Raw genomic sequence first — 21,822 nt, forward strand, 5'->3', positions numbered from 1 at the left:
CAAACCAATATAATTTAATGAGAAAACACAATAGAAGTATTCCCACTAAAGTCAGGAACATAACAAGAAGGTTCATGGTCATTACTTTCTTTTTTCTTTTTTTTTTTTTTTTAAATATTGTTTCAGAGAGGCATAGGGTTTTTTCCAGCCCATCTTAGGTCATTCAGGTGTGGTCTGGGGTAGTTAAACCCTGGGCTGGTCCCCTCTGGCCTCACAAAGCATTTCCCCTTTATGCTAGTGTACACTACTAAAAATATAATTTTCATTACGTGCCATGATATGAAATGATTGGGAAGCACTACAGCAGCCACACAATTATAAAAGAGAAATAAGTTAATTGTATAGAAATTGAAAAGAAGACATATGTATCACTACTTGTAGATTATATGACTACATTCTTTTATAGTCAAAGAAAACCAACTGAAAAACTATTATAAGAGGTGATAGTGTACAAAAACTGATATACAGAAATCAGTAGTTTCCCAATATACACGTAATCACTATGCAGAAGTTATAATAAAAGAAAGTTCTATTTACAAAGCCACCTAAGAAAATAATGTTCCTAGGAATAAATGTAAGAACTGAGCAAGATCTATACAAAAAGAGACGTTTTGATGTTTCTGAGGGACACTAATAAAAATCTGAACAGGTAGAAAGGCTTATATTCTTACAAAGAAGAGTCATCATTGAAATGACAATTCTCCTGAGGTTATTCTTATAAATTTACTGTCATCTCAATAAAAATACTTTTATTTTTTAAGCAGTCAGATTCCAAAGTTCATTTGTGGAAAAATAAACTTACACGATGAAGTAAGAAAATTTTGAAAGAGATGAATAATGAAGTAGCACTAGACAAGTCAAATCCTAGAGCACAGTATTTTAAAAATATTACAAATGCCGCAATTATTAAAACACTTGTACCGGCTCATGGATAAATAGATCACTGGAACAGAACAGAAAGCTCCCAAATGGAACCAAAGGCATATAAGAATTCGCTATATGATAAACATGGGATTTCAAATCAGTGTGGAAAGAGCCAATAAATAGCATCAGAATAAATGGGTGGCCATGTGGAAAAAAGATACCATTGAGATTCACAACACAGGTCAGGATAAATCCCAAATGTATCAAAGATTTAAATGCAAAAAATAAAAACAAAATCATGCGTGTACTACATGAAACAAGGGAAATTTAAAATATATACACTCTTGGAGCTGAGTAGGTATTTCAGAGTATGACACAGAACACTGAAGCCACAGGAAAATACTGATATATTTGACTGCATAAAAGTAAAAATAAACGCTCGAAAAAAATCACTACAAGACAACAAGAAACTAGGAAAAAATATTCACAATTCTTACTATGGACTAAAAACTAATTTCTCTGTTTAAAAAGTACCTACAAATCAATAAGAGTTGTTTTTAAACAACCCACTTTTTCACAGAAAAGGAAATACAAACATCTCAAACATAAAAAAGATGGTCAACCTCATTCATAACAGAAATCCAAAGCAAAACTACAAGGAGATACCATTTTTAGTAATCGTATTAGTAAAGATCAAAAGTTGATAACATACTGTGTGACCACACTCGTCAGAGCAGAGTTCTGATTTAAATTGCATCTGGCTAACAGTTTCTGGTGGCTGCCTCTTCCAGCTTCCCACTAAGACAGCACGCAACTACAGGAAGCAACAAAATTGTTCCATACCAAAAACAAAGCTAGACAAACCAAGAATGACCAGAACTACTTCGTCAAGAGGGCTTTCCTGACCACAGGAGTGGGGTAAATAAATCTCCTCAGCATACATTCCTACAGCACTATATAATTCCCTTATCATAACACTCCTGACACTGGTATGTAATTACTAGTTTCTAATCTGTAGTTCCTTCCAGATTTTTCTTGGAGGAAGGGACACGACTGAGTCACCAACGCCTGGCACAGGATGGAGTGGAGCCAGCCCTCGGGATCTGTTAGCTGCCCCTCCGACTACACAGACAAAGGACAGTTAGGGACAACCAACACTGGGCCGTCTGCAGAGCCTCTGGCCTCACAGAGGGATATTCCGTTTTCTGAGGATCCCAATATAGTTTTAAAAATTCTTTTGATGATGAAGTCAGAACTATAAAAAACATTACACACTAATGGTTACATGTGCCTTGTAAAGGTATAATGAATGTCCTTTTTGCAGTCATGTCAGTGACCATGTATAACCTCATTTGCAGATAATATTAATCTAAATTAATCTAAGTTTCTCTGTGAACCTGAGAGCTGGCTGCATGCTCTTCTCCACTTAACTGCCCCCTTTTCTCACCTGCTCCCCACTGACTGAGATTGAAAATCCCAGATACTCTCACTTTACCACCATCCTTTGCATCTACTGTGGCCATGTGATACAGTTTTGGCTAATGGATACATCTTTGGAAAAGGAAAAGTTATGGTGGAAAAAACTTTTTCTTCCTTGACAAGCGAGAAGCGTGTGAGGAGAAAGCCGTATTACTGCCTTCACCCTGTTTTTGCTTTGCCTACTTATAACGTAAGGATGTGCTGACAATCTGTAATTGCTAGCGTTCAACCTCGAGGGAGGGATATTTGCTGGATACAGGATTCTGCGTTGACAGTTCTTTTCATTTAACACTTGGAAAATGCCATGGCACTTCCTTTTGGCCTCCACAGTTTCTGATGAAAAACCTGCTGTTGTTCTAATTTTCCCCCATAGGTAAGGTAAACTTTTGTCACTGTTTTCAAGGTTTTATCTGCCTTTAGTTTTCACAAGTTTGGCTATGATGTGTCTTGGCACGGATTTCTTTATCTTGCTTAGCATTCACTCAGCTTCTAGAAACTGTAGGTTTGCGTCTTTTGTCACACTTGCAAAAATTTAAACTACTGTTCCTTCAAGTACTTTTTCAGCCACACTCTCATTCTTCTCTCCTTCTGGAACTCCGATGACACATAGTTGAGATTTTTTTTTTTTAATAGTTTCACAAGTCCCTGATGATCTACTCATTTTTATTTCTCAGTTTAATTTCTTCTGTAGTTCACACTGGGCAATTTTTATTCCACCTTTAAGTTCACTGATTCTTTCCTCTGCCCTCTCCATTCTGCTACTGAGTAGACTTTTATGAGTTTTTTAATTTGGCTATCGTATTTTTTAGTTCTAAATTTTCCAGTTCTAAAGCTGGGTCTTCTCTACATCTTTGCCAACCGAAGGTCACACAGACTTTCTCATATGTTCACTTCTATAAGGTTTATAGGTTTTACATTTAGGTCTGTAATAGATTTTAAATGCTGATCTTAAAAAAATATGGTATGAAGTGAGGACTGAGGTTAATTTTTTTGCCTAGAGATGGACAATAGTTCCAATATCGTTAGCCAACAAAACTATACTTTCTCTACTGAGTTACCTTGGATTGTCTCATGAAAATTAATCAGCTATATTTGTAAGGGTTATTTCTGAAGTCTCTATTCTGCCCCACTGATCTATAGTCCACTCCTACTCTAACACCACCCTGACTTGATTCCAAGCAGCTTTAGAAAATCCTGAAATCAGACAGTATGACTCCTCCAGCTTCTTTTTCTAAAGTGTTTGGGCTATTTTAGGTCCTTTGCATTTCCATATAAATTTTAAGCTCATCTTTGATTTAAAAAAAAAAGCCGGGCTTCCCTGGTGGCGCAGTGGTTGAGAGTCCGCCTGCCGATGCAGGGGACATGGGTTTGTGCCCCGGTCCGGGAAGATCCCACATGCCGCAGAGCGGCTGGGCCCGTGAGCCATGGCCGCTGAGCCTGCGCGTCCGGAGCCTGTGCTACGCAACGGGAGAGGCCACAACAGTGAGAGGGCCCGCATACCGAAAAAAAAAAAAAAAAAACCAAAAAAAAAAGCCTGCTGGGATTTTTGGCTGGTATTGTATTGGCTCTATAGATCACTTTAGAAAGAACTGATATCCTTATAATATCGTCTTCCATTCCATGATCACAGCGTATCTCTTCACTTTAGATTTTACCTGATCAATACACAAACCTTGCACATATTTTGTTAGATTTATCCCTTTTATTTAATTTGTTGATGCAATTATAAATCAGCATTTTAAAAACTGAGGTATAGTTGATTTACAATATTATATGTTTCAGGTGTACAACACAGTGATTCACAATTTTTAAAGATTATACTCCATTTATAGTTACTATAAAACATTGGCTATATTCCCTGTGCTGTACAATATATCCTTGTAACTTATTTATTTTATACATAGTCATTTGTACCTCTTAATCCTCCATCAGTTGTTACCCCTCCTCCCTTCCCTCTCCCCACTGGTAACCTCTAGTTTGTTCTCCTATATCTGTGAGTCTTTTTTGTTATACTGACTAGTTTTTTTTTTTTTTTAGATTCCCCATATAAGGGATAACATATAGTATCTTCCTCTGACTTATTTCACTAAGTGTAATATCTTCTAGTTCCATCCATGTCGTTGCAAATGGCAAAATTTCATTATTTTTCATGATGAAGTGGTATTCCATGGTAATATATATACCACATTTTCTTTATCCATTCATCTGTTGATGGACACTTAAGTTGCTTCCATATCTTGGCTATTGTAAGTAATACTGCTATGAACACTGGGGTGCATGTATCTTTCCAAATTAGTGTTTTCATTTTCTTAGAATATATACCCAGGAGTAGAACTGCTGGATCATATGGTAATTCTATTTTTAATTTTTGAGGACCCTCCATACTGTTTTCCACAGTGTCTGCACCAATTTCCATTCCCACCAACAGTGTACAGGGGCTCCCTTTTCTCCACATCCTTGCCGACATTTGTCATTTGTGGTCTTTTTGATAATAGACATTCTGACAAGTGTGAGGTGATATCTCACTGTGGTTTTGATTTGCATTTCTCTAATGATTAGCAATGTTGAGAATCTTTTCATGTGCCTGTTGGCCATCTGTATGTCTTCTTTGGAAAACTGTCTGTTCAGGTCTTCTGCCCATTTTTTTTTTTTTTTTTTTTTTTTTTTTTGCGGTACGCGGGCCTCTCACTGCTGTGGCCTCTCCCGTTGTGGAGCACAGGCTCCGGACGCGCAGGCCCAGCGGCCATGGCTCACGGGCCCAGCCGCTCCGCGGCATGTGGGATCTTCCCGGACCGGGGCACGAACCCGCGTCCCCTGCATCGGCAGGCGGACTCTCAACCACTGCGCCACCAGGGAAGCCCTGCCCATTTTTTAATCAGGTTTTTTTTTTGATGTTGAGTTGTATGAGCTGTTTATATATTTTGGATATTAACCCCTTATTGGTCATATCATTTGTAAATATTTTCTGCCATGCAGTAGCTTGTCTCTTCATTTTACCGATGGTTTCCATTGCTGTCCAAAAGCTTGTAAGTTTAATTAGTCCCCCTCCTTCCTTTTTTTTGGCCATACCTCGCAGCATGCAGGATCTTAGTTCCCTGACCAGGGATCTAACCTGCGCCCACTGCAGTGGAAGCGCATAGTCTTAACCACTGGACCGCCAGGAAAGTCCCCTAATTAGGTCCCATTTGTTTATGTTTGCTTTTATTTTCTTTGTCTCTCTTTGGAGACAGATCCAAAAAAATACTGACACAATTTATGTCAAAGAGTGTTCTGCCTATGTTTTCTTCTAGGGGTTTTATGGTTTGAGGTCTTACATTTAGGTCTTTCATCCATTTTGAGTTTATCTTTGTACATGGTGCGAGAAAATGTTTTAATTTCATTCTTTCACATGTAGCTGTCCAGTTTTTTCAGCACCACTTTTGAAGAGACTGTCTTTTCCTCATTATATATTCTTTCCCCCTTTGTCGCAGGTTAATTAACAATAAGTGAGTGGGTTTATTTCTGGGCTCTCTATCCTGTTCTGTTGATCTGTGTGTCTGTTTCTGTGCCAGTGCCATAGTTTTGATTACTGTAGCTTTGTAGTATAGTCTGAAGTCAAGGAGCGTAATTCCTCCAGCTCTGTTCTTTCTCAAGATTGTTTTGGCTATTTGGGGTCTTTTGTGTCTCCACACAAATTTTAAACTTATTTGTTCTAGTCCTATGAAAAATGCCCTTGGTATTTTGATAGGGATTGCATTGACTCCGTAGATTGCCTGGGTAGTATGGTCATTTTAACAATATTATTTCTTTCAATCCATGAAAATAATACATCTTCCCATCTGTTTGTCATCTTCAATTGCTTTCATCAGTATCTCATAGTTTTCTAAGTACAGATCTTTTATCTTCTTAGGTAGGTTTATTCCTAGGTGTGTTTTTTTTTGTTTTTTGTTTTTGATGCGATGGTCAATGCAAGTTTCCTTCATTTCTCTTTCTGCTAGTTTGTTGTTACTATACAGAAATGCAACAGATTTCTGATATTTGTTTTGTATCCTGCAACTTTACCAAAATTGATGAGCTTTAGTAGTTTTTTTGCTGGGGTCTTTAGGATTTTCTATGTATAGTACCATGTAGTCTGAAAACGGTGACAGTTTTACTCTTACTTTCCTATTTGGGTGCCTTTTATTTCTTTTTCTCCTCTGACTGCTGTGGCTAGAACTTCCTATACTATGTTTAATAAAAATGGTGAGAGTGGCATTCTTGTCTTGTTCCTGACCTTAGAGGAATGATTTTAGCTTTTCATTGTTGTGTATATTAGCTGTGGGATTATCATCTATGGCCTTTATTATGTTGAGGTATGTTCCCTCTATACCCACTTTCTGGAGAGGTTTTATCATAAATGGATGTTGAATTTTGTCAAAAGTTTTTCTGCATCTGTTGAGATGATCATATGGTTTTTATTCTTCAATTTGTTAATATCATGTATCACACTGATTGATTTATGGATACTGATCTATCCTTGCACCCCTGGAATAAATCCCACTTGATCATGGTAAATGATCCTTTTAATGTACTGTTGAATTTGACTTGCTAACGTTTTGTTGAGGATTTTTGCATCTATGTCCGTCAGTGATGCTGGCCTGTGATTTTCCTTTTTTGTGATATCTTTGTCTGGTTTTGGAATCAGGGTGATACTGGCCTCACAGAATGAGTTCAGAAGCACTCCATCCTCTGCAGTGTTTTAGAATAGTTTGAGAAGGATAGGTATTAAGTCTTCTCAAATTTGGTAGAATTCACCTGTGAGGCCATCTGGTCATGGACGTTTGTTTGTTGGGGATTTCTTTTATTACTGATTCAATTTCATTACTGGTAATTGGCCTGTTCATATTTTCCATTTCTTCTTGGTTCAGCCCTGGGAGATTGTACACTTCTAGTAATCTGTCTACTTCTTCTAGGTTATCCACTTTATTGGCATATTGCTGTTCATAATAATCTGCCATGATCTCTTGTATTTCTGTGGTGTCAGTTTTAACTTCTTTTTAATTTCTGATTTTATTGATTCAGGCCCTCTCTTTTTTTCTTATGAGTCTGGCTAAAGGTTTATCAATTTTTAAAAATATTTTCAAAGAACCAGCTCTTTGTTTCATTCATCTGTTCTATTTTCTTAAGTCACTAATTCATTTATTTCTGCTCTGATTTTTTACTTCTTTCCTTCTACTAACTTTGGATTTTGTTCTTGTTTTTCTCATCCTTTCTCGTAAGGTTAAGTTGCTTATTTGAGATTTTTCTTGTTTCCTGAGGTAGGCTTTTATCACTATAAACTTCCCCCTTACAACTGCTGTTGCTGCATCCCATAGATTTTGGATCGCCGTGTTGTTTTCATTTGTCTCCATATTTTTTTTGATTTTTTCAGTGATCCATTGGTTGTTTAGTAGCATATTTTCTAGCCTCCACTTGTTTGTGTTTTTGCAGTTTTTTTCTTGTAGTTGATTTCTAGTCTCACAGTATTGTGGCCAGATAAGATGCCTGATATTATTTCAATCAATGAGACCATTAGTACTGCCAGTAATATGATTACTGAAAGGTTTAAATAACTTGTTGCATATATGCTCTACATTCTCTAATAGCTGTACCATATATACTTTGTTAGAGCAAATAACCATTACAAATTATATTTTTCTCTTCCTTATAACCCTCCTCACTTAGGTCTATAAGAACATACGTACATATTTAATGTTCATATCATAGTTTAAGTTGCTGTCTCTGTAGTCATTTGGGTTGTCTAAAGCAAATCCTCATTCTCTAGCAAACTGGTTTTGTTGTAGATACAATTCAAGTTGTTCTGTTTATATGCAGTGATTTGGGGGAGACTCAAAAATAATAAACCGTTACCATCATCTTCCCAGAATCCCAAAAGACACTGACTTTTTTTTTTTTTAATGTTGAGCCTTCTTTTAATTTATTTATTTTTATTTTTGGCTGTGTTGGGTCTTCATTTCTGTGCGTGGGCTTTCTCTAGATGTGGCGAGCGGGGGCCACTCTTCATTGCGGCGCGCGGGCCTCCCACTGTTGTGGCCTCTCTTGTTGCGGAGCACAGGCTCCAGACGCGCAGGCTCAGTAGTTGTGGCTCACGGGCCTAGTTGCTCTGCGGCATCTGGGATCTTTCCAGACCAGGGCTCGAACCCGTGTCCCCTGCATTAGCAGGCAGATTCTCAACCACTACGCCACCAGGGAAGCCTGACAGTGACTTTTTGAAGAGAGGAGGCCAGATGTCTTGTGAAATGTGCTACATTCTGAACTTGTTTCCTTTTGGTGTCCTTTACTTCTTCATCTACCCCAACCTCCTCCTCCTACTACCATTCCATTCAAAGTCTAATGGCTTGAGTATAATTTGAGGGAGCAGGGGGAAGAGGATTGACAAGAATACTCATCTGGGTACTGTACAGTATTTAAGGAGATACTCAGGAGACACATTAGTTAGGTTTGTCACTATCAGTGATGCTACGTTTGGCCATTTGGTAAGGTAGTGACCACCAAATGTCTCCTTTGTAAAGGTCCATTTTTGACTTGGACAATCACGAAATCTTTTTTTTTTTTTTTTTTTACGAAATCTTCTGTGGAGTAAAACGTTAAGGGTATGTGAATATCTTCTTCCCCTAACAGTTTTAGCATCCACTGATATGCCTTGCCTGAATCTATTATTTCGTAGAATCAGAAAATCACCATTAAAAGCCCTCTATTATTATTTTATTTTATTTTATTTTTGCGGTACGTGAGCCTCTCAGTGCTGTGGCCTCTCCCGTTGCGGAGCGCAGGCTCCGGACGCGCAGGCTCAGCGGCCATGGCTCACGGGCCCAGCCGCTCCGCGGCACGTGGGATCTTCCCGGACCGGGGGCACGAACCCGTGTCCCCTGCATCGGCAGGCGGACTCTCAACCACTGCGCCACCAGGGAAGCCCAAGCCCTCTATTATTTATTTGCATAGTTTTAAGCTGGCATTCTTCTGTAAAGAGCTTTACCTCACTGGAGATGAACTAGAGTCATTCTGAAAAGGCAGTACAAAAATATAATTATTTCCCTTTAATTACCCGTTTTCAGAATAAGATTTTGGTATAATATTTATCTCCAGCACATCCCTGGTGGTACAGTGGTTAAGGATCCACCTGCCAATGCTGGGGACACGGGTTCGGGCCCTGGTCTGGAAAGATCCCACATGCCACGGAGCAACTAAGCCCGTGCACCACAACTACTGAGCCTGTGCTCTAGAGCTTGCGAGCCACAACCACTGAGCCCGTGTGCCACAACTACTGAAGGCTGCACCTACAGCCCATGCTCCGCAACAAGAGAAGCCACCGCAATGAGAAGCCCGCGTTCTGCAATGAAGAGTAGCCCCAGCTTGCCGCAACTAGAGAAAGCCCACGCACAGCAACAAAGACCCAACGCAGCCAAAATAAATAAATAGATTAATTAATTTTAAAAATTCACCTCCATTGTTAGCAAATAAATTTAGTTTTTCTCTTCTTGAATATCAATACAGAAACTTACGGATTTTATTTACTCGATGTGTCATCAAGTACACTCATTTTTATGTTCAAATTGTCTCACTTGGCTAATGCCTCTTCCAGCTGACTCCTGTAGCATCTCGATCATCCCATTAGTCTCTGAGCACTTCCTTGCACAGCACAAGATGTCCCAGGCTCATTTTATATTTTCCTCCCCTGGACCTGACATTAGCCACTTCTTCAAGGGTCACTGGTTCCTTTTAATGATATTTAGAAACCAAACTCTGAATTCCCAGGGTACTCACAGCTACTGGAGTTTCATTGCTTTTAGGCCCTTTGGGTTACAGAAGGAGCATTATACATTTATATTTATATTCACACTGATATTTCCAATTCAAATTGAACAATTCAAATAGAACAAATAGAGTTTTTTCCTTAATTTCTTGGCATTATATTTGTATCTCTTTACTTTCACAATGAAAATCTTAGTTCCTAAGTAATTTACTTATTTATTCAGTTTAAACTAAAATATATACAAAACAGTTTAAAAACTACATATTAGGGCTTCCCTGATGGCACAGTGGTTGAGAGTCCACCTGCCGATGCAGGGGACAGGGGTTCGTGCCCCAGTCCGGGAAGATCCCACATGCCATGGAGCAGCTAGGCCCGTGAGCCATGGTGGCTGAGCCTGCACGTCCGGAGCCTGTGCTCTGCAACAGGAGAGGCCCACATACCGCAAAAAAAAAAACAAAAAAAAAAACTACATATTAGTTTAAGATTTCTTTGCAGTTTTTTTGTTTTATTCTGTTTTGGCTTTAAACTACATCCAACTAAGGAGTCCTGTGGTACTTTCAAAACTCACTTGAAATAATTCTTTCCTCTGTGTAGTTATAGTACCAACTTCACAAAATTAAGTTCGTTTCATGATTTCAAATTTTACAGTTTGCTTTTACCCCTCTTTGTTTTATTTTTATTTTGGATATGTAACAAATATAAATGTTTCAAAGTTAAAACGATGTAAAAAAGATACTCAGAAAGGCCTGGCTTTCATTCCTCACCCCCTCACCCCAGATAATCATTTTTATTAGTGTTTGTTTTATCCTTCCACTATTTCTTTTAGCAAAATAAGCAAGTATGTATTTCTGATTTCTTCCTTTATATATCTTGGTCTACACCTTGCTTTTTTCACTTACACCCTAGAAATCACTACACATTAGTACACAGAGACAACTATTGTTTCCTTTTTAAAGCACTGCATGGTATTCCACTGTGTGGGTGTTCCAGTTATACAACCAGGCCTCCATTGATAGCCATCTGGGTTGTCTCCAATCTTCTGCTGTTACAAACAGTGCAGCAATGAATAACCCTATGCATGTGTTGTTTACTTGTGGAAGTTTATCTTCAGTGCAGATTTCTAACAGTGGGATTACTGGACTGAAAGTAAATCTGTCTGCTTTCCCCAAACTCAATTATAGGGGTTGTACCATTTTGATACTCCTACAAGCAATGCATGAGGCTGCTTATTTCTCTACAATAAAATATTTTCAGACTTTTGATACTACAGGGTAATTTTACTTTGCATTAAATAAATTAGGGTAAGAATCTTCTCATATGTTTATAAGCCATTTTTGTTTTTTTTTCCCTATGAACTGTCTATGTCACATCCTTTTTTTTTTAAATCAGGCTTTCCTCACTCCCTGGTTGTAAGATCGTCCAGCCACGTTTTCTCCTAGTATTGGAAGGTTCTTATTTTTTATATTCAGATTTGGTCCATTTTGAAATGGCAGATTCCGGGGGTAGGAAAAGTATCAGATAAGCCTAAAGAAAATCTCCTGGCACCTGAAGATAAGGAAAGAAAAATGATGGTGACATGTCAAAAGGACACAGAAACCAAACTGAAAGGGTTCCTACTGGCTAAATCTGGGACAATTTGAGCAACAAAATAAACAATACAGGGATTTCCCTGGTGGTGCAGTGGTTAAGAATCGGCCTGCCAATGCAGGGGACACGGGTTCAAGCCCTGGTATGGGAAGATCCCACATGCCGTGGAGCAACTAAGCCCGTGCGCCACAACTACTGAGCCTGCGCTCTAGAGCCCGCGAGCCACAGCTACTGAGCCCGTGTGCCAGAACTACTGAAGCCCACACACCTAGAGCCCGCGCTCCTCAACAAGAGAAGCCACCTCAATGAGAAGCCCGCACACCACAATGAAGAGTAGCCCCCACTCGCTGTAACTAGAGAAAGCCCGCGTGCAGCAACAAAGACCCAATGCAGCCAAAAATAAATAAATAATAAATTTATAAAAAATAAATATGTTATAATCCATAAAATAAGAATCCATGAGAGCAGGACGATGTAAATGAATGAATAAATAAATAACTGGGGAGGAGGGAAAGCTCTTCCTTTCAGTTTAATTCTAATTATTAAATGTGGAAGAAATCACAGAATTTAAAAAATCACCATTTGGCAACCAGCACAGTAACTGTTTCAAGCAAGAGTCCTCAACAGATGCTAAAAAAGAGTAAGCGCAAGTAATCATGAACACATTTTCCCACAAAGATACTTGTCTCAGGCTGGGTTCTCTGGAATCAGGTGCTGAGACAGAGTTTGGGGTGCAAGATACTCACTAGGGATCAACACGTGTGAAAGGAAGTGGGGGAAGCAGAATTGGGCAGAGGTAGACGTCTCACTATAGTTCAGGCCTATCCAAGCTTTGGCCACAGGCAGGGAGCTCTGAAGAAGTCCACCCCTTCTCACTCAGCACTGGATGCCACCGCCCAGGAAGGGTGTGACCTTACGTGAGCTGAGTCACACTGAACAAGCTGAGAGCTGACTGCTGGAAGCTGTCTGCTAACTGCACGTGCCACAACTGAGCAAGTCCTTCCTCAAAGAGGGATATGTGTGGTTTGTCTGGTCTACCAGAATAGTATTAATTACAAGGAAAACTGTACCTTTACAGAGTGGAGAAACTTGGCTGATACCAGCTTACGTGGTGACCAAAGTAAACAGTTCCCAAGACAGTACAATCAATGACACAGCATTACTTTTGTGGTATTCATGCTATAAAATGTATACATGAGGAAACATCAGACATACCTAATTTGAGGGACATTCTACACAAGAAGCCTGTACTCTTCAAAAGTGTCACAGTCATGAAACACAAAACAAGACTGAGGAGCTCTTCCAGATCAAAGGACACTAGAGAGACCTGACAGCTAACTGCAATGTGTGAGCCTGGCCCGGCCTGTGGAGCAGAACAACGGTTTAGTGGGACAACTGGAGAAGTCCCAGTAAGGCTTACAGATTAGAGAGTAGCATTTTATCATGCTAATTTCCTGATCTTGATATCTGTACTCTGATTATATAAGAGAATGTTCTCTGCTATAGACTGAATGTTTGTGTTCCCCCAAAATTCATGTTAAATCCTAAGGCCCAGTGTGATAGTATTTGAAGGTGGGGCCTTTGGGAAGTGATTACATCATGAGAGTGAGGCTCTCATGAATGGGATTAGTGCCCTAATAAGAAAGGGATCCCTCACTCCTTCCATCATGTGACAATACAGTGAAAAGATGGCCATCTATGAACCAAGACGTGAGCCCTCACCAGACCCCTGCTGGCACCTTGATCTTAGACTTCCAGTCTCCCTAGGCGAGAAATAAATTTCTACTGTTTATAAGCCACCAACATAAGTCTATGGTATTCTGTTAAAGAACCTGAACAGACTAAGACACTCTTGCCTTTAGAACAAACACTGACGTATTTACAGGTAAAGGGACATAAGGTCTGCAACTTACTCTCAAATATTTCAGAGACAGAATGAATAAATGATAAAGCATGTAGCAAATGATAACCTTTAGGGAATCTGGGTGAAGGATATATGAAAATTCTTTGTACTATTTTTCACAAGTCTAAAATTATTTTAAAATAAAAAGTGTAAAATAGAAGAAAAGAAGTATTTTATCCATTTGTAGTTTATCTTGGAATACAGTGTGAGATATGGACCCAATTTTATCTCTTATCAAATATCTATCCAGTGGTCCCACCTTCTCCTCTCCTCTTTATTCTAAATGTCTATATTTACTGTCTATTTCTGGACATTCTATTCTATTCCATTGGCCAGCATGTCTGTCCACACATCATACCATACAATTGGTACACAATTTTTGTAACAGATTTTATTTTTTAGAGCAGTTTTAGGTTCATAGCAAAACTGAACAAAAAGTAGACAGAGTTCTTATTTACAGCCCCTGCTCTCACAGTTTTAATTATAGCGATTTGTGGTTTAAAATCAGGTGGGGTTTCACACTCTTTATCATTCTTTCAGAGATTTCTTGGTTGCTCTCTCTTGTTTATTTTTCCATGTGACCTTTAGGATCAACTTGTCTAGTGCCAGAAAAAAAAAAACAAAAAACCATTTACTGGGACTGGATTTATGCATTAAATTGGGGAGAACTGAAGTCTTCGTAATGCCGAGTTATTCTATTCATGAACATGAAATACGTTAATGTCTTCCCATTTGTTCAAGTCTACTTCTATGTTTTTCAGAAATGCTTTCCTCCTACAGACCTGGCATTTTTCTTGAGTTTCTTAAGTATTTTATCTTTTTGATGTTATTGGAAATGGAGACTTGACTTCTACCATATTTTCAATTATTCATTGTTTTATTTATTGCGTACGTATAGAAAGTATTGGGTTTTGTTTGCTAATTCTACATCCTGCCATTTTACTCAATTCCTTTTGTTTAGGTGTTCTGTTGTTATTGACTCTCTTGGCTTTTCAACATATACTATCACGTCATCTGCACGTAGAAATAGCTTTCCCTCTTCCTTTCCAACGTCTTATGCTTCTAATTATTCTCTCTTGATTGAATGTGCTAACTGGTTTCGTCAATACAATGTTATTCAATACATAGCAATGGACACAGTGATACGTATTTACTGCTGGTTTTAGTGGAAATTAAGTATTTTGTGTGTGTGCAATCTTGTTTGAAAGGTATCCGTTTACTCGTATTTAATTATGTTTTTAATCGGGTATGGATGTTGGATTTTTCAAATATCTTTTTGGCATCTATAGAAATCATGACTTTTCTTCCTAAATGTATTACTATGATGAATCAAGTAACAAAAGTAGAAGGAATTAGTTATTACCCTTTACATCCACTGCTAACACCAATTCCTTCAGAGGCACAAGTCCCTTCAGTTCTGATCGCTTACCACCCCCAACACCACTAACGGAGCTTTGTTCCCAAACGTCAACAACTGTCTAAGTCTAAAAGGATTTAAATAGATGTTTCATGAAAAAGAATTCTACGGCAAAAAAGAATTTAGAAAACTACTGGATTAAACAAATTTACACACTTAGTTACAGCAGGGCTTCTTAAAATGTGTAACGTGCAAATCAGCACTGTGAAAATAACGATAGAGACCATTATATAAAGTCCAAATGAATCTGAAATGTGCGTTTATACATTTTTGAATTCACAGTGTCAAATACAGTACCTGGAACACTAAACATTCCATGTTTGTTACCTTACTAAAATAACATAGAGATTTTTTTTCTTAAACAAAATTCACATCTTATTTAGGTTGAAATAAACATAGAGATGTTTTTAAGGTCAGGAGAGTATCTGTATTTGAAATTGTGGGTTATCTACTCTGTGAATACATTCCAATTCTCCCTCTTGGACTAGGACGGGAAGTGGCAGAAACACAATCAATTCACTCATTCAATGAATCTATTGAGTACACATTACACAGGACCTGTTTTAGGTTCTGGAAATAAAGCAGTGAACACACTTATCAGGAGAGAAACGCAAACAACTACATGTCAAGAATTAATAAGTGCTATGAGGAACCACAAAGCAGGGTAAGGGGAAAGTGAAAGAGGAAGTACTTATTTTATATAGGGTAGTCAGGAAAGCCTCTTTGATGGGGGAGTATCTCAACAGAAATCTAGATGAAGTGAGAGAGCTAGGCTTGTGGAAATCTGGGAGGAAGGCATGCCAGGCAGAAGGAAGAGTAAGTACAAAGGTTCTCAGGTGGGACCACGCAAGGCCTGAGATGTAAGGAGGGCTGGCTGGCTGAAGCAGAATGAGTGAAGGAAGAGATGAGTCAGAAGCAGGGGCGGGCCAAGGCACTAAGGGCCTCACAGGCTCCGGAAGAGCTCTGGATTTCATTAAGAGCAAAGGAGGAAGCCACTGGAGCATGCAGAGGACTAAGGATCTTGACTTCGGCTTTAAAAGATTCACTCCGGCTTTCTGGAGGGTGGGGGAAGAGCGGACCGTCAGGAGGCCAGGGCACGTGTGTACATGATGTGTGCCGCAGCCACGACGCCACACCTCCTTTCTTAACGCTGACACCACTGTTAACATTTTGGTGTGCTCCAAAATGTTTATTATTTCCTTCAGGTGCTGATGGCATCCTTTCCGTGCAATTAGTTTAAAAGGCTTTCCTGAAGACTTCATATTTAATAAGCTCATGTTCCGTTAGTATGTTAATAATCACTGTCCCTCCTATGAGTCCAGCCGGGTGGGCCAAAGTTCACGTTAGTGAGTATAACGCAGCACTGGAGAGTGAAAGAACAAAGAGAAATGTTTTAAAAGCAATTAAAAGAAATCCTTATCATCGAGACTTATGGATCTCTGTCCTAGAGAAATCGCTTCTTCATAAAACCATAATCCACATTATTTGTGACTATTTCAGTTACTTAAGTGTAGGTGCCCATCTGCTCAAGAAGATGTGCCGCATGTCTCAGCAGTATGTAAATCTGTGTAGCTTATCTGCTCCCAGGAATAGCAGCAGTACTAATCTTCTTAAAGTCCCCCGTGACGATGGTGTGGAGAGCTCCCCCCTTTGACAACAGTTCTCCCACATGCACACTACGGACACTATCACAAGCTCATAGCGAAACAGGAACCCACTTTTACAACAGGATCTTCAAATGCAGCCAGGTTTTTAAAAAGTGTGAGAATGTGCTCCTTCACTCACTTAAGGCTGTGTGTGGGCATGGGGGGAACACAACTCTAAGAATTAAAAGAAACACTTCCTGCCGAAAAAGGGAAGGCAAGAAAAAGTATGCTCGTGGCTATTTACATGTCTCCCCACCCCCAGTAACATCTGAAAGCTTACCCTGCTAAGACCGCGACGTGTTTCTGTAAGACAGGCGTTACCCCGTTTTATACCATAGGGACAGATTCAGAGAGGCTAAGTGAGTTATTAAGACCATTCAACAAGCAGAAAGGTACAGCAAGGAGGCCAGCGCGGCAGCTGCAGAACAACTACAAGAGTGGAAAGGAAATTACGTCAGAGACGTAATGAGGGGAAGAGGCCACAGTAAGGACGTAAGAGCTCCACTGAACAAGAGAGGAGGCCAGCCAAGGTTTTCACTAGAGTGACAAATCTGGTGTTAGTTTTAAAGGGATCATTCTGGCTGCTTTGCGGAAGACAGGGTACAGGTGGGAAGATCGGGGTGAAATGAGGAGGAAGAGACAAGACATAAGGATGCTACAATAAAGTAAGTGATATGGGCTTCCCTGGTGGCACAGTGGTTGAGAGTCTTGCCTGCCGACGCAGGGGACATGGGTTCGTGCCCCGGTCCGGGAAGATCCCACATGCCGCGGAGCGGCTGGGCCCGTGAGCCATGGCCGCTGAGCCTGCGCGTCCGGAGCCTGTGCTCCGCAACGGGAGAGGCCACAGCAGTGAGAGGCCCGCGTACCGAAAAAAAAAATTAAAAAATAAAAATAAAGTGATAATGTGGCATAACAAACCAGCCCAAACTTAGTGACTTTATTATCATTTCTTCTCTGGCCGCACAGCACATCATGCGGGGTCGTAGCTACCCAACCAGGGGTTGAACCCGCACCCCCTGCAGTAGAAGCGTGGAGTCTTAACCACTGGACCACCAGGGAAATCCCCCAACCTTAGTGACTTTAAACAACCACCATTTATTATTTCCTACGATCGCGTGGATCAGCAGTTCAGGCTGTGATCTGCTGGGCTGTTTTTCTACTATAGCTGCAGTCAACAGGCAGCTAGACTGGGGCAGGAGCTCATCCACACATCAGGCACTTTCGTGCTTAACTCATCTTGCCTTGGCCTCTCTCTCCATGTGGTCCAGCCTGAACGGCGACCAGAACGTTCCAGAAGAGTTAACATGAAAGATGCAAGCTGTTTTAAGCCTAGGCTCCAGATCTCACACATCACCCCCACCACGTTCTATTAGTCAAAAAAGTACAAAGCCAGCCCAGATTCACTGGGTGGGTAAGCAGACTCCACCTCTTGGGAGGAAGCAGAAATTATTGTGGCCACGTTTTTCAACCTACCACACACGACAGAGATCACGGTGGCTTGAAGAAATATAGCTGCAATGGTGGTGGTGAGAAGCAACTGGATTTTGGTACGCTTAATGACAGGATGTGCTGATTACGGGATGTAAAATGACTTTTCAACCAGGGAACTGAAAGGATGAAACTGCCATTACTGAGCTAGGATAGGAGGCGCCGTTCAGCAGAGAGAAGAAAACTCAAAGGAGTTTTGTTTTGGACAGTAAGTCCGAGATGCCTCTAAGATATATGAGCAGAGATGTCAAGTAAACAGACATTAGAGGCTGGAGTTCAGCATGTGACGTCTTCGTTGCCACAAAGTGGAAGTGACCAGCAGAGACCAGCAGAGAAGAAAAGTTTTATCCATGTGACTAGGGCATGATGCTGTTCTTCCAAAGTCTAACCTGGTTTCTAAGTTGTCAGCACCTCCTCCATCTTCCTTGACTTACAGGAAAGCACTAAAGGCCCAAAGAAGGTTCCGTTTATATGGAACAAAATAGAAAAGCTCTTTCTGTTCGTTTGGGCTTGGGGTTTTGGGGGTATTATCTACAGAGTTCTCTCAGACCAATCTGCTTTCTAGTATCAACAGAAAATGCTACCAGATTAAATCACTAGCAGTCAAGGAAAAAAAAATTGTTCTTCAAAAAAAGAAAAGAAAAAGGCCAGGATAATGAAGAATGCAAATAATGAAGTTTGCAGAACACTACAGCTTTCTTTTTTTTTTTTTTAACAGTAGCTTTCAAAAGGCAAGTTATATAGAAAAGTATTACACTCCAGCTCTAAAAACAGATATGAAATAACAAAATTAAAACATTTTAAAAAACACTCTAATTCATGTCATTCCTATGATTATGTCCTCTATTGAGGACGAGATTTAGGGAGCCAGATTTTTTCAAAACAGTATCATCATAATTTCAAAGAATCATTGTTTCAAAATCCAAAACAGAGACTGCAGAACCAATAAACAATATCATGTAGCCTTTAACCCCAAAGAATGTTGAAATATATGTTGGTAATTATAATTTAATTGTTATTGTGGATGTTTGTTCAACATATTCAAAAATGATTCAAGTGAGTTTATAGGAGTATGATTCCATTTGATTCAACACGTATTTATTGAAAGTCTACTAGTAACTAGATTCTCTAGTGGATACAAAGATGAACAGGACCCAACCATACTATAAATCTTAAAAGCAGGATTTTTAAAATACTTAAACGTAATAAAGTGTATGGCTTTTATTTATATTCTAATTCAATGCGCAAGTGATCTGTGGAGGCTTACCAGAAATATATTCTTAAATAAAACTGCATTTTAGAAACAGAAAAATACAAATTAGAATGTGAAGTAGAGAATAAAGGGAGAGATACTGATATATGCTACAATACAGATGAACCTCCAAAACATGTGAAAGACACCAGGCACAAAAGACCACTTACTGTTTGACTTCATTTATATGAGATGTCCAGAAAAGGCATGCAGAGACAGAGCCCTGATTAGTGTTGCCTGCGACTGGGGATGGGAACAGGAATTAACCACAAATGGTCACAAGGGATCTGACTGGGGTGATAAAAAATGTTCTAAAAATGGATGGTCGTAATGACTGCGTAACTTGGTTAAGTTTTCTAAAAAATCACTACAAATAAATAAATTTTATGGTATGTAAATTATACCTCGATAAAGTTGCTTTTTGAAAAAAAGGCAAAATAAAAACTTTTACAGACATACACAAGCAGAAATAACTTATCACCAACTGACCTGCATTACAATAAATGTTAAAGAAAGCCCTCAGGCAGAAGAAAATGACACCAGTTGGAAATACAGATTTATAAAAAAGAATGAAGTATACCAGAAATGATAACTACATAAGTAAACATATAAGATTTGTTTACTTATTTAAACATTTTTAAAAGATAATAAACTGTCTAAACAAAATAACAGCAATATAGTGTTAGTTTCATAGCATATAAAATGCTGACAACAACAGCATAAAGCCTACGAGGGAAGAAATGGAAGAACGCTTTTACAGGGTACTGTGTGTGAACTGGTATATCAATGGAAGGTGGAGTATGATAAATTAAATATGTATGCTACAAACCTTCAAGCAACGACTAAAGTAAGAGTTACAGCTAATAAGCCAACAAAAGAGAGAAAACAGAATCATACAAAATCATTTAAAATCTTTTGAAAATTGATTAATTCGAAAGAAGGCAGGACGAGGAGGAAAAGGGAAAAAAGAACAGACAGGACAGATTTTTTTTTTTTTTTTTTTTTTTTTTTAAACATCTTTATTGGGGTATGATTGCTTTACAATGGTGTGTTAGTTTCTGCTTTACAACAAAGTGAATCAGCTATACATATACATATGTTCCCATATGTCTTCCCTCTTGCGTCTCCCTCCCTCCCACTCTCCCCATCCCACCCTTCCAGGCTGTCACAAAGCACCGAGCTAATATCCCTGTGCCTTGCGGCTGCTTCCCCCCAGCTATCTACCTTACTACGTTTGTTAGTGTGTATAAGGACAGATTTTTTTAAAAAGCAAATGACAAGACTTAAAGTTACCCATATCAACAACCACGTTAAATGCAAATGGTCAAAACAGGCCAATTAAAAGGCAGAGGTGGTACAGCACGGTGGTATCACTGTATCTGAGAGTTGCTGAGAGAGTAAATTTTAAAAGTTTGCATCACAAGGAAAGAACTTTGTAACTATGTGTGGTGATGGATGCTAACTAATCTTCTTGTGGTGATCATTTTGCAATACATGCATATATTGACTCATTATGCTGGACACCCGAAATGAATGTTATATGTCAATTAAAGCTCAATTTAAAACAGGAAAAGGAAGGGCAGATATTTTCAGACTGGATTAAAAAAGCAAGACCCAACTATATGCTGCTTACAAGAACTGCATTTTAAATATAAAAATTAAACAGGTGAAAGTAAAAGGACATACCATGCTAATACTAATCAAAAGAAAGATTAGTGGACATGTTAATATCTGCTAAAGTAGATTTCAAAGCAAACAATATCACCAGGGATAAGAAAGTCACTTCATAATGATAAAGGGTCAATTCACGCAGAGGACACAACAATCCTAAACATTTTATGTACCTAATTACGGAGCTGCAAAATACATGAAGCAAAAGCTGAGAGAACTACTAGGAGAAAGAGACAAATCCAATTATTGTTATACCTCTCTGAGTAATTAATTGATAAAACAAATAGAAAATCGGCAAGAACACAGAAGATTCAAACACTATCAACCAACCTGCCTTAACTGACATTTATGGAGCATTATGACATAACAGAATACCCAACAACAAACAACAAAATACACTGCTGAATACAGAATACGTTTTTCTCAAATGCACATGGGACGCTTCAAAGACAGACCACATTCTGGGCCATAAAACAAGCCTGAATATATTTTAAAGGACAAGTCATAAAGGTATGTTCTCTGACCACATGGAATTACATTTGAAATCAGTAACAAAAAGAGATCTGAAAAATCCCCAAGTAACTGCAAACTAAATAGCATACTTATAAAATAACCTATGGGTCAAAGGTGAAATGAAAAATGAAATTAGAAAATAATTTTAACTGAATTTAAATGAAAATACAATATATCAACATTCATGGGATGTGAATAAAGCAGTATTTGGGGTAGATATATAGGAGTAAA

At 39.0% G+C, this 21,822-nt stretch overlaps 1 protein-coding gene across 6 annotated transcripts in view; it reads right to left on the minus strand.

The window, feature by feature from the left end:
* ZDHHC20 (zinc finger DHHC-type palmitoyltransferase 20) overlaps window positions 1–21,822 on the minus strand; it is a 74,206-nt gene that overhangs the window by 47,858 nt on the left and 4,526 nt on the right. Inside the window, exon 1 of one of the 6 annotated variants that reach the window (XM_032611548.1) lies at window positions 19,578–20,378. The exons of the other annotated variants lie outside the window; for them this stretch is intronic. Coding sequence (XP_032467439.1) covers window positions 19,578–19,590 — 13 coding nt within the window. The 5' untranslated portion in view covers window positions 19,591–20,378. Of the gene's footprint in view, window positions 1–19,577; window positions 20,379–21,822 lie in introns of those variants that run through there. 6 annotated transcript variants of the gene reach the window in all.

The sequence above is a fragment of the Phocoena sinus genome, chromosome 18 (genome assembly GCF_008692025.1).
Source record: "Phocoena sinus isolate mPhoSin1 chromosome 18, mPhoSin1.pri, whole genome shotgun sequence".
NCBI classification, from domain to species: Eukaryota; Metazoa; Chordata; class Mammalia; order Artiodactyla; family Phocoenidae; genus Phocoena; species Phocoena sinus.